Below are 14348 nucleotides of genomic sequence, written 5' to 3' on the forward strand. Positions count from 1 at the left end.
ACACGCATTTCTTTGGTGCTGTTGTTGTAAATTAATTTGGTAAAATAAAAATGTTTTATTAAAATAAAACCTGTTCGATTCAGTATGTTAAAAGTTATCAGATATCAGCCAAACTGAGTAATTAAGGACAATCTAACCAAATAACTCTTGCTAAGTTGTTAACCCTGTTATCAAACAGCTTTTGAGGACTTCTAAATTAATTTTCTTAGCTACCAGATACTTGCTCCGGCTGTCAGAGTGTGACAAAAGTTGAGCTCAATTATCAAGAGCGTGATTCAGAGCAGCTGGGGACTGTAAGGGCCATCATGTGCTCATATGCCATGACAACAGTAACATAACACTAATAGCTAAAAACAAGCTCTTCTACCCAAGGACCTCTGGCTGAAACCTTAATTTAGCATATGTTCTGCATATTGTCCTGGCCGTGTCATTTGTTGCTTTTAATTCTTAAGGAATTCTTAAGTTTGACGTGACTTTAAGGCACTTATGATTTATATATATATATATATATATATATATATATATATATATATATATATATATATATAGTTTTAAACTAAAGCCATTCAATGGAGTACATTGTTTATATTTGCCTCAGACGTGAACATATAGCTAGTAACAGAACTATGAATACTCGTTTATGGGTCCTGTGACTACAGTTCCACTCTGCTAGACGGGGAGAGGCACGGTTGTTAAGATAGAGTTACACTACAAATTCCCTGATGTAATTTCTACTTTGATTTATTTTACATCTTATTTTGAATCCTGATGTGTTTTTATTACTGAAATAATGATGTCTGTTTTTATCGTACACTAAAAAGATTATAATTAAGCCTTTTTTTTATAATTTGTACATTACATATTCAAAGACTTCATCTGCTCTTTCTGGCTTCTCTTATTAGGATCCTAAAAAAAAAAAAAAAGAGGAGAAAAAATTGTAATGGTTGTGAAAAGATTATCTTTTTTTTTGAAGTGGGTAGTCCAACCTGAAACTTCTGAAGATGAGGGTGATATGTGGTGGGCTGTGGTAGTGGGCTGTGGTTCAGCACACAGTGTAGTAATGTGTCAGAAACCCACAGATGCAGACTTTTTAAGAGATGATTCAACACTTTTATCCTATTTTAATAGTTGTATGACCTCTTCAAGGTTGTATGTTCCATTTATGGAGACAGTTTACTAGTCATGTCAAACTTTGTCAATGGCTAAAATGACAGCTTTGTAGGCTCTGGTATAGATTTTACATATTGCATTTGACAGGGGTTATAAGGGCTCTGATGCCGTCATTGCCGTGTTTAATCCAGCATTGATTTCCAGCCTCACATTCAGTTCTGAGTGATGGCATGAACAATGCAGTATCACATTACAGACAAAGAATAGCTTCTAATTTAGAGAAGGGAAGTTGGTCTAGGTGGCCATAATAAAATGCACAGCAAGGTTGTTATACGTCCCTTTTACACAGGGTATTGATTCTGGAAAATTGCCAATGTGCCTTCTGTGTGAATGCAAACACAACCCAGGATTAATCCCGGGAACGATCCCGGGTCGGGGACTTAGTAACATAGCCAGGATCCGTCCCAGAATGAGCACTGTGTGAACAATAGCCAGGACCAATGCCTTGAAGGGTGTTTCTTAGTGATGACGCACGTTATCATGCGACTCTTTTACCAGAAGGCAGATAAACGATCACGATGAAAAAATTGCTGTGTGAAAGAGGCACTAGTTAACCAAAATAAAAACTAAAACCATTAAAAATACTTGAAATAAAAATAAATGTTAAGTTCTTTGCATGCTGAATCTGAAATTTTTGCACATTAAAATATAAATAAGATCTTAGATTTTGTTAATCACGTTACACACTGCCTCCAAAATTTTCGACTGTCATTAAAAAAATAAAATAAATAAATGTATCAGGTTGATTTATTTCATTTTCGCATCCATAGCAAACATTTTGATAGGAAAGGATGACTAATACGACTAAAAGCAACGTTGCGTCTTTAACTGCCGAACACGTTTCCCACACTGTACGTTCACTTGCTCCATTGATAACTGTGCACATCATATTGTCTGACTGTACATGCACCGGCAGCACGCAGAATTATTTGTCCCATATTGTCATTAAAATACCTACTGACTTCAACATGTTATTATGTAAGTAAGAGGGATAGATTATTTAGTTCATAGGTCATTTCAAGAGTGATAAAAAAAAATTATTTTTATTTTTAAATTGCATTATTATTTGTAAAATAAGGTCTTTATGGAGTGTGTGTATACATGGTTATAAGTATAACAGTTTATATTTCATTAATTTAGGGAAATGAACAAGTGTCTCAGTCCTCAAGGGACTATTTGGTCAACCAGCTTAATCCTGCTTAAAAAGCAAAATGTTATTAATAGTGTAAAAAACATCAACTTTGAAGGACATGCTGAGTGATGGACTCAACATTACTTACTACTTTCCAGCAACACTACGTTCAGTGAAGGTAAAATAGTATAAAACCTAATAATAATTCATTTAAATGGAACCAGAATTGGAGCTGAAAAATTTCTAACGATACCCAGCCCTACTTATTAAGATCCAAATACTGTAATATATGTTTTTTATTTTGACATTTCCAACCTTTTAAATTAAGTTGACAGTAAGTAATGAATATTTTTCATTTTACTTTAGTTTAACTTTAAATACTAAATAACTAAAACGGAAAAAAAACTTTATGAAAAAATTACTATAAATACAAATTAAATAAAAATAAATATCAGATATTAACAAAATTATAATGCCACCTATTTTGACAGGCCTGCAGAATGTTTCAGAGATTACCTGCAGACTTTTAGCACATTTTTGGAAAAGGTTGATTAAATAAATACAACAGAGAGTGACTGTGGACTTAACTGACAGTGAAGGTTCTTTTTTTTGTCTAGCTCTGATGCAACTGACTGTTTTAAAAGCACATTAAAGTGTGTGTGCCAGAGTGAAACTATTAGTTCTTTGAAAGTCTATAAGGAGACATCTCAGTGAGGTTTGGGGTGTTTAGCACAGCTTATCTTTGACCTCTGTCTGTTGCTAAGACACCGTGGTTGCCATGGCAATGAGGAAGAATTGTACAAGCCGTTGAAGTGCAGAAATTCTTTCCATGGTAGGATGCATTCAAAAGTGCTCATCCTTACAGCCTGGACAGAGACTTTAGAGCCAGCTTTAGTGTGATATAGGGGAAATATTTCTTCACCAAATGATGAGCTGTTGTTTAGATTTCTAGGTAGGCTACAGCTTGTTGTATTTTTTAAAGGTGTTGTATGTTCAGAAAGTGTATTTAATTGGTTTCAACTTCTCAACTATAGTTGTTCATTCTCTGTGACTGACATGAAGAAACACAGTAAGGATGAGCCCATGTAAAATGCTCTTCTACAGCCTTTAGTCTGATCATAATTTATTCTTGCAGCGGTTGGCTTGTTGATCTATGAGCTGCACCCTCTTGTAGAATGAAGCTGTTAAACACTCCAGCTGGTCACTGAGATGGTCACAGCTGTCACGAGTGTGTCTGCACAGAGGTGGCGTGGCATTCAGTGTCTGCTCTTCAGCTTTGTTTCCATATCTGTGAGAGAGAACTGTGTATGGTGGCTGATGATGAGGGGGTCAATATCACTGTAGGGTGCCTTTTGGTGTCCTGTACATTTTTTTGTCACTTCAGTAGGGCTGGCTTGATAGAACTTTTTCAGAACCAATACCAAAAAATCTAAGTATCTGTCAATACCGATATCAATCTGATACCAGAGCAGTTGTTTTCAATCAATGTTGAATTTATATACCCGAATGCAGTTACGGTGTTTCACAAAACACAAAAATAGGGTCTGGCAGTGGTGGCGGACAATTTAGAATTTTAAAATGATCTTAAAACAGTAATAGATAGAAAATGATTAAATATAAAATACAGTGCAATCAGAGATTTAAGATATTTAAGATTAAGATATTTTACAGATATAGGAATGCACAAATAGGTGTTGTGGTACTGTCATGAACACGGGTTGAATATTGAAAGTGAAGAGAAGAAATTGTTGAATAAAGTCATCTTTTTTTTTTTTCTTTGCACACAAATTGTATTCTCATAGCTTCATAAAATTAAAGCTAAACTACTGAAGTCACATGGACTGTTTTATTTTTAATGATGTCCTTACTACTTTTCTGGGCCTTGGACTTTTCAGTTGCATTGCTGTCTGTGCAGGGTCAGAAAGTCTCGGATTTCATCCAAAATATTTTAATTTGTGTTCCAAAGATGATTGAAGGTCTTATGGGTTTGGAATGACATGAGAGTGAACAATTAATGACTCAAATGAATTGTAATTTCTGGGTGAACTATCCCTTTAAGTGAGCATAAGATAATGCCCAAAGTATCCTATCCATAAAAAGAGAGGAAATTAGCAAAAACAATTAAATACTCATAAAATCTGTAATATCATCTGATATATTGTGCATCTTTAAGAAAAAGTTTGGGTGTGTTATATGGAAGGGTTTGTGCCATAGAAAAATAGCAAATAGGCATTAATTGCATTACAGCCATGAACATGACTCGATGCTTACTTTCTGGCTGTTTGCAGGGGAAGGATATTTCTCATTTTGAGTGGACAGAAATCTGTGTAATGCATGATGACTCATGAATATTTTTGTTCCAACTATAAATATTAAATCCTTATAGCAACTATATAAGTGAATTTTGTTAGCAGTATACTTTTAACGTATACAGTACATTTTAAAAGTGGGGGTCATTAAGATTTTAAGGTTTAATTAAATATGTGACAGGAAAGATATTGTCATTATCTAACTTTCTATTTATAAAAGAATACTAATAAAACTGCTTTTAACTGTGATAAGAAATGTTTTTGGACACCAAATCATGATGTTCTCATCTTTCTGCTGATGTTTAAAGGTGTTCTGGGGTTTTGTGCCTGGGCATGGACCACCCTGTGCATAGAGGAGACACCATGTCCATGGGACTACACGACAGGTACTGTGCAATGTATGTCATTTTATTCTTCTACACACACATACTCATACTTCATGTTATCTATTCATTGTCCCCGTACAGAGACACATGTGTTCTCAATACCCTCTCTTTTGTCTGGACTCCTTCCTCTTGGTTTGCTTTGTTAATCAGTTTCTGTCATGAACACATTACACACACATGATTTGAAGTTTCTCCACCGGCCTCATGTGAGATGTCATCAGGAAGGAAATCGCTAAAACTGTGACATTTGTCCTGCTGTGTGTGTGTGTATTATGCAGTCATCTCAGGTGGTTTAAACAAAAATTTTGTTTTTTCTTTTAGATTCTACAATATATAGACTGGGTTCTCTGTTGGCAATGTGATGTAACGCTACTAAACATGCTACCCTATTCATCAATTATATATTACTACTATACTTATTGTAATTATATTAATAGTACAATTTTTATTCTGAGACTGAAACGGGGGGTGTTTCTGTCTCAAGGCGGGAAACTAGGGATGTCAATGATAAATCGACATTCGATAAGAGATGTAATCGATTAAAGCTATTGATGGTCGTTTAAAGTTTAATCCAAACTTTAAAAGTGCATTAAAATAGAAACGATACATATTCCTTCAACATGGAAAGCAATAGAAATTTAGTAACGAAGTCATGTGTAATTACAATTTTCCAAGATAATTGTTTCATACCGCGTACAATATGAACGGTCCAACTCCAAATGCATGGTCGCGATGTAACATTTGCATGCTAACCAGTTATTTTTCTTATAAACAAATCTTTGTACCTCACTTGTCATAATGCTCGCATAAAAATGTTTCTTATGAGCAACAGCCAGTGTAAGAGGTTCACTGACTGCGTGGCACAGCACCGTGCCGTAGTTACGTTTTGGATAATTTCTTTTCAAATGGTTATAATGTCAATTGCAAAAATCACGATTTTGTTTAAAATACACCAACGAGCACCATGAAAAACGTTAAAAATCAAATTCAGCAGACTCCGTGGCAGAAAATGAAACCACCAACAAAGTAAAATGATCCCAAACTACGGCATGGTCTCTTCATTTTATTAAATGACCATAATCACATCTATTCATTTAACAGTCCTGTTACTAGCCTTTTATTGAGACTAAAAATCCCTTTCATTCGGGTGAGGAAACTAGCGTTTTGAGTAGCATTTGCACTTCCTGTCATGCCGGTGACTATATGCCACTGCAATAGTGTGATGGTGATATTGATTCTTACACGTTAAAATGCGAAAGTAACAGAATACTTATGAACTGAGGAATCAAAATTCCTTTGATCTTTTGATATATAAGAGGTCTTTGTGCTAGAAAAACATTTAGTAAGTTTAGCACTCAAAACTTTCTCGTTAGTCGTAAAACAGCTTATATTGAAGCCAGTCTGCCAAAACAACAGGTTGTGGAATGAATGTGCCACTTTATGACGTAATGGTGTCTTTATTTGTTGAACTTTATTTTTTCACTGCATTGTACAACGGAATTGCTCACAAACGAGGCACAATTTGATGCAGGATTTTCAGAAAGATTGAAACGAAATGACAATGCTGTGTCGACTATATTGGATCAGATGTTGCACCACACAAGTGTGAGTAACTATTTTTATCATGTTATCACTATTGCTATCAGAACGCCATATGCCTTAGCAAATGCACTCTTGTTTTTAGATGTATCATTGAAGTTGTTGTTTTTTTTGTTATTAATGTTATTGTGACAAACATATCAAATGGTTTTGTCACAGACTAGTGCTGTGACTAGTGAGGCTGAGAGAGGGCATATGTGCTCAAACTGCTGCTTTCAGTGCACACTTTTCTATGACATGAAGACTGTACTGTGTCTTTGCTGTTTAATTCATTGTTATACTCATTTGCAATCAAAAAAAAAAAAAGCGAAATATATCTGACTTAAATAATTAAGATAATGGATTTAAAACAGAAGTGTGGCGACACTCCATAAACAAGTTCACGGAAAAGAAAAAGATGACAACATGCATGTTTGCACAAATAAAAGTAAACACTTTTGCACACACATTCTAGAAATTCAAACTTGGATCGCAGTCTGTTAATTATCAAAATAAAATGGTCAACCAAACATATAAAAGCTTTCACTGGTCAGTTTAAATAGTTAGTATACTGATCCACTCTGCTGTTATGCCAAGGACATTTTCATGATGTTCATCATGTGAAGAGGATGTTTTCTGTCTATTTGCGAATGCGAAGTACAAGCCTAGTAGTTTACATCATAAATAATAGTTTATCATTCAAGTATATTGCGAATATGGAAACATTTGGATTTGTGTCAAATGAGACGTGAGCAATAACCTCCAAATCTAGCCAAACCCACCCTGGCTCCATCCTCATATGCAAGCACGCACACGATCTAATGCACTTTAAATGCAAAAATAAAAACAAATAGGCCTAACGGAACGCAAATCTGATATTTTCCAGAACAGGATCCAGCAGGATCAAATTAAGTACTGGTCATAATACTCAGATAAAAAAATGTCATGTGAGCAACAGTTTGTTTTGCAGCAGCACCGATGGAAACATTGCAATTGCAAATAGACACATTAAGGTTAATGATTCATTGATCGTTAATTCGAACGACGATTGACCATGGAAATGATCGAAAATTGACATCCCTAATTAATATTGTTACTTTTAATAATATTTATTACTATTGAGTATTACTATTTTTGCTGTATTTTTTTATTTTTATTTTATGTAGACTTGGTAAATATAGGAAACATTTAAAAAAGCATAACAGCCCTAGTAATTTAGTTGTGACTTAAGTATCCAAGTACGTTTTGTGCTTGTGTGATTATCATATAGTGGTAGAAAGGACGTAGTGTGTGATAATGTGCTTGTGTCTTCTGTACTATACTGTTAATTTCTGTCACTCTTGTAAATCTCTCTCGAACACACTAGTGTGGCTGTGATCTTGCCTTTAAGCTGTTTAGGACCCTCGACCATCTGTTAGTACTTGTTGAGGTTGCCATAGCAACAGCTTCCTGTAGGAAAGTCTGAGCTGTTGAAGCTGATTTTAATTAACTTGATGGCTGTGCTCAGTATTTGATTGTTGCTAGATTTACCCATTTTTCCCTTACACTATTTAAATTGACAGATCCTTTTTACCATATATGGTTTCATGAAAAACCTCTAAAAGGGTCATCGGATGCCCATTCTCCACAGGTTGATATGTTTCTTTAGGGTCTAAAGCCCCGGGACACACCAAGCCGACAATTGTTTGTTCGCCATCGCTGGGCCGACGGCGAGCGACAGTCGGGCTAGTTTGTTTGGTGTGTTCCACTCGTTGGGCAGTTTGCCCAATTCAACATGTTGATTCTGCATCGTGGCCATCGGCGAGAGCAAGAGCTCTGATTGGATGTTCACTTTAGCGAATGAGTCAGTGCCGAGAATTAAAGCAAAAGCATGTGAATGAAGGCCGTACAGACAGAAGGCTGTTTAAATGTTATGTGATCTTTCCCAATCATTCTAATACGTGATTGTTTTTATTACAAAATGAGCTGCTTAAAATGATAAAAGTTATCAACATTACTGATATTCAAAATGAAAAGCAAGCGCTGTTTGTTTACATTTCGTGTATCTGCGTTTTTCTCGTATATCTTTGTTTCGGTTTCTCCTTTTGAATGACTAATATATACTATTAATAGCTGCTTATATGAACAGCTCATTCCTCTCGCGCAGGATGCACGTGTTAGTTTGCCGTCGGCTTTAGTCTGTGCGGTGTGTTCCAGCGCAGATTTTCACTGCCGACACCAGTGACTGTCGGCTTTAGTTGCCGTTAGTTCTTTGACGTCGGCTTGGTATGTCCGGGCCTTTAATGAAAAGTCAGTAACATGATTGGTTAAAATTTCTGTTCATTATTACATCCAACAACACTTCTCATCCACTCACTTATTTCCCCCATTCCACATTATTTCCTGCCACTTTTATCTATACTTGTCCCTTCCTGCCTTCTCAGCCATTTTTTTTCTGCCCTTCCTTAGGTGTTTAATCAAGTGAGTCTCTTTGCAGTGTTAAGCATTGTCCCAAATCACAGACATATTTGTTGAATGCATGAAGGCAATAGCCAATTCAAAGTCCGCTCTATCTGCCAGTTTGTGTGTGTGTGTGTGTGTGAGAGAGAGCAACTACTCCTAAAATGCTTTGAAAATGACAAATGCGGATTACTTGTGGATTTTCTTTAAGCTTTGCCAAAAATACTTTGCTAGATCATACAGCTACCAAAAGCTCTCAGATCAAAACATTCATGATGTGCTGATCATTTGGAAGCTTTTATTCCATCTCCTCTCCCTTCATCCCTTTTTAAAAAGCTTGTTTCAGATGTAAGCCTTGTTGTATGAAGTTTTGCATAATTTGTGCATAATAATGACAATGCATGCCGGCAGCCATGTCATCCTGTAGCCCGAGACTGTTCACCAACTGAAGCTAAGCAGGACTGAGCCTAGCCAGTACCTGGATGGGAGACCTCCTGAGAAAACTAGGTTGCTGCAGGAAGAGGTGCTAGTGAGGCAAACAGGGGGTGTTCACCCTGTGGTCTGTGTGGGTCCCAGTGCCCCTGTGTAGTGATGGGGACACTATACTGTCAACAAGCACCGTCCTTCAGATGAGACGTTAAACGAGGCCCTGACTCTCTGTGGTCATTAAAAAATCCCAGGATGTCTTTCGAAAAGAGTAGAGGTGTGACCTCAACATCCTGGCCAAATTCACGCATTGGCCTCTGACCATCATGGCCTCCAAACAATCCCCATATCCGCTGATTGGTTTCATCACTCTGTCTCCTCTCCACCTTTCCACCAAGCTGGTGTGTGGTGGGCGTTCTTGCACACTATGGCTGCCGTCCACATTGGTGGTGGATGAGGAGCTACCCCCTGACAATGTAAAATGCTTTGAGTGCTTAGAAAAGCGCTATATTAAGGAATTATTATATGTAGAAAGTCTGTAAGACTGAACAAAATGGCTTGTCAGACATATTTTAAAGATTCATATATTCAGCCTCTTGTTCTCTGCTTGAGCCCACACAGTTATTAAAACTCACTCTTTGAGTGTGAAGCACAGATCTGTTCACAGTGACCAGTGTGATTTGTGATTTAACATTTAAAAGCATTTTCATGGCAATTACCTTTGCTGTGCCATTAATATTTCTGTTTTATGGTAATGGAAGCCCTGCTCTTTTTCCTGGAAAATGTTTTTATAATAATAATTAGGCCTATATATTTTAATATATTATGATAATATAGTGTCCTTCTTCAGATAGTATCGAAGTAAACATGCAGCCTTTTTCATAGATCATGAACTGATTCTGTGAAAGTAGAGCAAAGGTTGGTTTGACTTTCCAAGTTCAAGTTGATTGGTATGAATCATTTGAATTATTCATCTTCATTCATGAGTATGTGACACATTACACAGCTGCTTGCTGTATTGACTGAGGTACTAGCAAAAATGGGTTGTAATGTTTTGCTTCAGGCTGTGCAGGTGAACTGTGAGAGCTGTGGAACAGGAACCGCTTTAGACGACATGCATTAGTGCCACGTTTACCACTATACAATGCTGTCGACATGATTGCAAAGACAGCAAGGTTTATAATAGCATCACTCTCGGTCTCTTAAATACACACACCCTTCTGTCCTCACCCACTTCATTTAGTGCTAAATGCATGGTGAGGGTGAGCTGTGGCTATTCATAGAAATGTATTAATAGAGTGATTAAGGGGGTAAGGAGGGCAGCGAGTGTGTAGGAAGTAATAGGATGAAGAACATTTGGTCTTTCACATGAGAAAAGGATGAGTAAAGCAGGAGAGAAAGCAGAAATGAAGGTAGTGTGAGATGTGTGACTATAACAGTATGTCAAAGCTGATGGTTCAGGTCATCAAGGACCATATGTGTACAGTGAAGGTTAATACTGGGGTGTGTGTGTATGTTTTACTACTCTGTGAACCTCTTTTTCTTCAACTGCACATCTGTTTCACACTCTCATACACAGGGCTGCTTAAATGGATATTTCACCCCAAAATTAGATTTTGTTGTCTAATTACTAACCCTCAGGCCATCCAAGATTTGACTTGTTTTTTTCTCTTTCTTCTTTTTTTTTTTTCTTCAGTAAAACAGTCAAGATTTTTAACAGATTTTTTTTGTTTGTTTTTTTGTTAGCAGATTTCCCCATTTGCTTGAGGCTATAGACTGCATTTAATAATGTAAAAAATGCACAGTTTCTTGCAGATGCCAATTGTTTCGCTTCATAAAGCCTAGGGCTGGGCGGTATATGGAGTTTGTATGATATATCAATATTTTCTTTAAGCGATTCTATATAATACAGTAGTTTGATACGAAAATGCATAATCCAGTTTGATCTAAACATGTGACAAGCTTCATATTAAGGCCTTTAAAAACTTGTAAAACACAGTATAGTTTATAGTTTGGTTTTCGCATATTAGTTTAGGTGGCTCTGCCCGTCAGATGCTGGGACAGAAAGGCTGCATGTTCTGCTGACAGAGACACTAGACTACTCGCGCTGTTTAATGTGTTTGAGATGTGCTGTCTTCCTGAATGCATAACTTACATTTCCCAGGTATATTCTCCATCTGTAAATGTTAGAAAGCCATGGAAATATTTCCATTTCTCTGGTAGAAGTGCATGAGCCTTCTGCTTTGTGGATTCTCTGCTAAACTTCACAGACCTCGCAGTGATCTAGCACTGCCACGCGCATGCGCGCCAAACAGAGCTCAATTAAATAGGAGCACAGTAATTCTGACTAAAATTTACTTTTCGCTAAAATATTTATAGTTGGACAATAAATTTGAAATGTAGAATTTTAAACCTACAAGTAATTAAATTTTTATGATGGCACTGACTGTAAAGTGACTGCAATAGGATAATCAAAATAGCTTAACACAATTCTGTGCTTTTGTTCTCATTTATTTTCACTTTTAGTTTAGTGAGTTTAAAGGGGTCATGATGCGATTTTAAATTTTTTCCTTTCTCTTTGGAGTGTTACAAGCTCTTGGCGCATAAAGAATATATTGTGAAGTTGCAAAGACTGAAGTGAAGTCTCAAATCCAAAGAGATATTCTTTATAATATTTAAGTCAACCACATCCCCCTAAAATGGCTCGTTCTAACACACCCCCACATCGTTATGTCACTATGTGGGAAGATTTGCATAACGCTGCCCAGATGTTCATGCCAAGAAAGAAGGCATAACTTTTATTCTCGTTGTAGTATTGTTGTTGCCTCCGCTGCCGCCATGTCGTATATACGCTGTGTGTTTGGTTGTGAAAGCGAAGCTACTTTGTTTGGCCTTCCAAAAGAGGACTATATCCACTTCGTCATGCCTGGAGCGGATCCGTGCTGGTCGCTGAGGAAATTCATCAACTTCGCTCCTTCATAAGATCCAATATGTTAAGGGGCATAACATTTCAGTCACACACTTGAAGTATGCAGCCAATCACAACGCCCTGAATAGCTGGCCAATCATGAGCCTTGTAAAAATATGTGAGGTTTGAATATTTGCCTATAAAACCTCCTATATATAATCAAGAGGAGTATTAATTTTGTTTTGCCTGAATGTTTTTTTGTTTGTTTGTTTTTTTCATTGTAAGCCACTGACTTGTAGTTTTTGAATCACCAAGGACCACAGTTTAAGCTAAAAATACTATTCTGCTTTGATGGCTTGAGGGTGTAAATTACCAGCAAATTTGATGTTTGGGTGAACCATCCATTTAAGCACATGGCAGAGAAATAGGCCTGTAGCATGCTTTACTACTGGAGTGAATCACATTGTCTTGCTTGTTTCTTGCTGTTGGCTGGTATAGTCTCAAAAAGGGTTTGTTCATTTTTTTTTTACATATATTTGTGTGTGTGTGTTGTGAATATTTTAACACATTTTGCAGTATATGAGCCATCATTCTTTTCACAAGCTAGTTTCCTCGCACTTCACCGTTTCATCATCAATGGAAATCTTCCATGTGTAGAGGTAAGACATTTTTTATATTTGGCATTATAAGCTTTTAAAATAGGGTATCTTTTGTAATCATTTGTAGATGATCAAGGGACATTTTACACGCATACAAATGGCACGGTGAGCAAGATTTCAGTGGTGGGAACCTACTTTAGAAAGCTTTATGGTTTATGTTGTTAGATTTATTGTGAGTTGCTATTGCTTGTAATTAATCATTGACATGTAGCATTTCACATGAGGAAATGCATGCCATTCACTGCATCGCTGAACAGATCTCACTGTGCCATGTATTGTGTAAAATGCCCCAGACATTAACATCATCTCTGAGGCTTTCTAGCTAACATTTGCTTGCTATACTTTTTATGTGTATAAATAATATGTGCTTTTATTTGCACTCTTGCAGCTTTGAATGGAAGATGCCCCTGAAATGCTTGTGACGTTTATTGATGTGACCGACAGATAAACACAAATTTCATTACACCAAACCTCCCCATCACCTGCATGCTGATAGAAAATACATAAATAAAAATTAATAATGTGTAATGGCGAATATAATTTTTTACAATTCAAAATATGTACTTGATATTAACTCTTCAGGAGATTTCACTCAAGCAACATTAATTAAATTATCACTTTTTTTATTGTTTACTATTTTGCATTTTGAGTTATGTAAATGTTGCAGGTTTAATAAATTCTGTATAGACTAGTTGTTTGTTGTGTTTTTACTGCATACAAATTTGTTTCCATTTGTTCAAATGGATAAAAAAAATAACACTTACTTGACACAAATTGTGTAACTATAACACATTGGTGTGGAAAAATGGTAACACTTTGTGTGTTAGCAGGATTAACACATTGGTTGATTTAAAATTGACATGTTGTCCTTATCTAGACTCAGTGGTGTGTTAAGAAACAACACCGGTTGCGTTGTTTTCAACACATCCTTTTTAAGAGAGTTTGCAGGTATGCAAGTTAAGTAATTAACAATTTTTTTCTTTGATAAATCTTTCCTCATTTAAACGATGCTTATAATGAGACTAGAGGTCTCTAGATCTTTAACTCTAGTAGCCCCATCCATAGAAAAAAAAAAAAAAGTAAGTGTTGACCAATTTATGAGCAAAAGTTCATCCTTTTACCGAATTGAGCTTTATAAATAAAATAATATAAAATTAATCTGAATCAAGCTGAGCACTTGATAATCAGAATTAAATTTGTGGATGTGTATAAATACCCAGCCTTAGAATTTAAATTTTGTAAACCATTCAGTTTTTGGGTGTTCACTGACTAACTTGCATACCTGCAAACTCCAGACCGATGGAAAAAAAGGTGACCGGAATCACATGACTGGAATTTAAA

At 36.2% G+C, this 14348-nt stretch overlaps 1 protein-coding gene across 4 annotated transcripts in view; it reads left to right on the top strand.

Moving 5' to 3' along the window:
• Window positions 1-14348, top strand: part of LOC113049587 (kelch-like protein 13) — a 44515-nt gene that overhangs the window by 730 nt on the left and 29437 nt on the right. For 2 of the 4 annotated variants that reach the window (XM_026212046.1, XM_026212049.1), the window contains exon 2: window positions 4920-5009. In XM_026212046.1, coding sequence (XP_026067831.1) covers window positions 4945-5009 — 65 coding nt within the window. In that variant the 5' untranslated portion in view covers window positions 4920-4944. The remainder of the gene's footprint in view (window positions 1-4919; window positions 5010-14348) is intronic. The other 2 variants (XM_026212047.1, XM_026212050.1) reach the window with 1 other exon arrangement.

The sequence above is a fragment of the Carassius auratus genome, chromosome 30, assembly GCF_003368295.1.
Source record: "Carassius auratus strain Wakin chromosome 30, ASM336829v1, whole genome shotgun sequence".
Classification (NCBI taxonomy): Eukaryota; Metazoa; Chordata; class Actinopteri; order Cypriniformes; family Cyprinidae; genus Carassius; species Carassius auratus.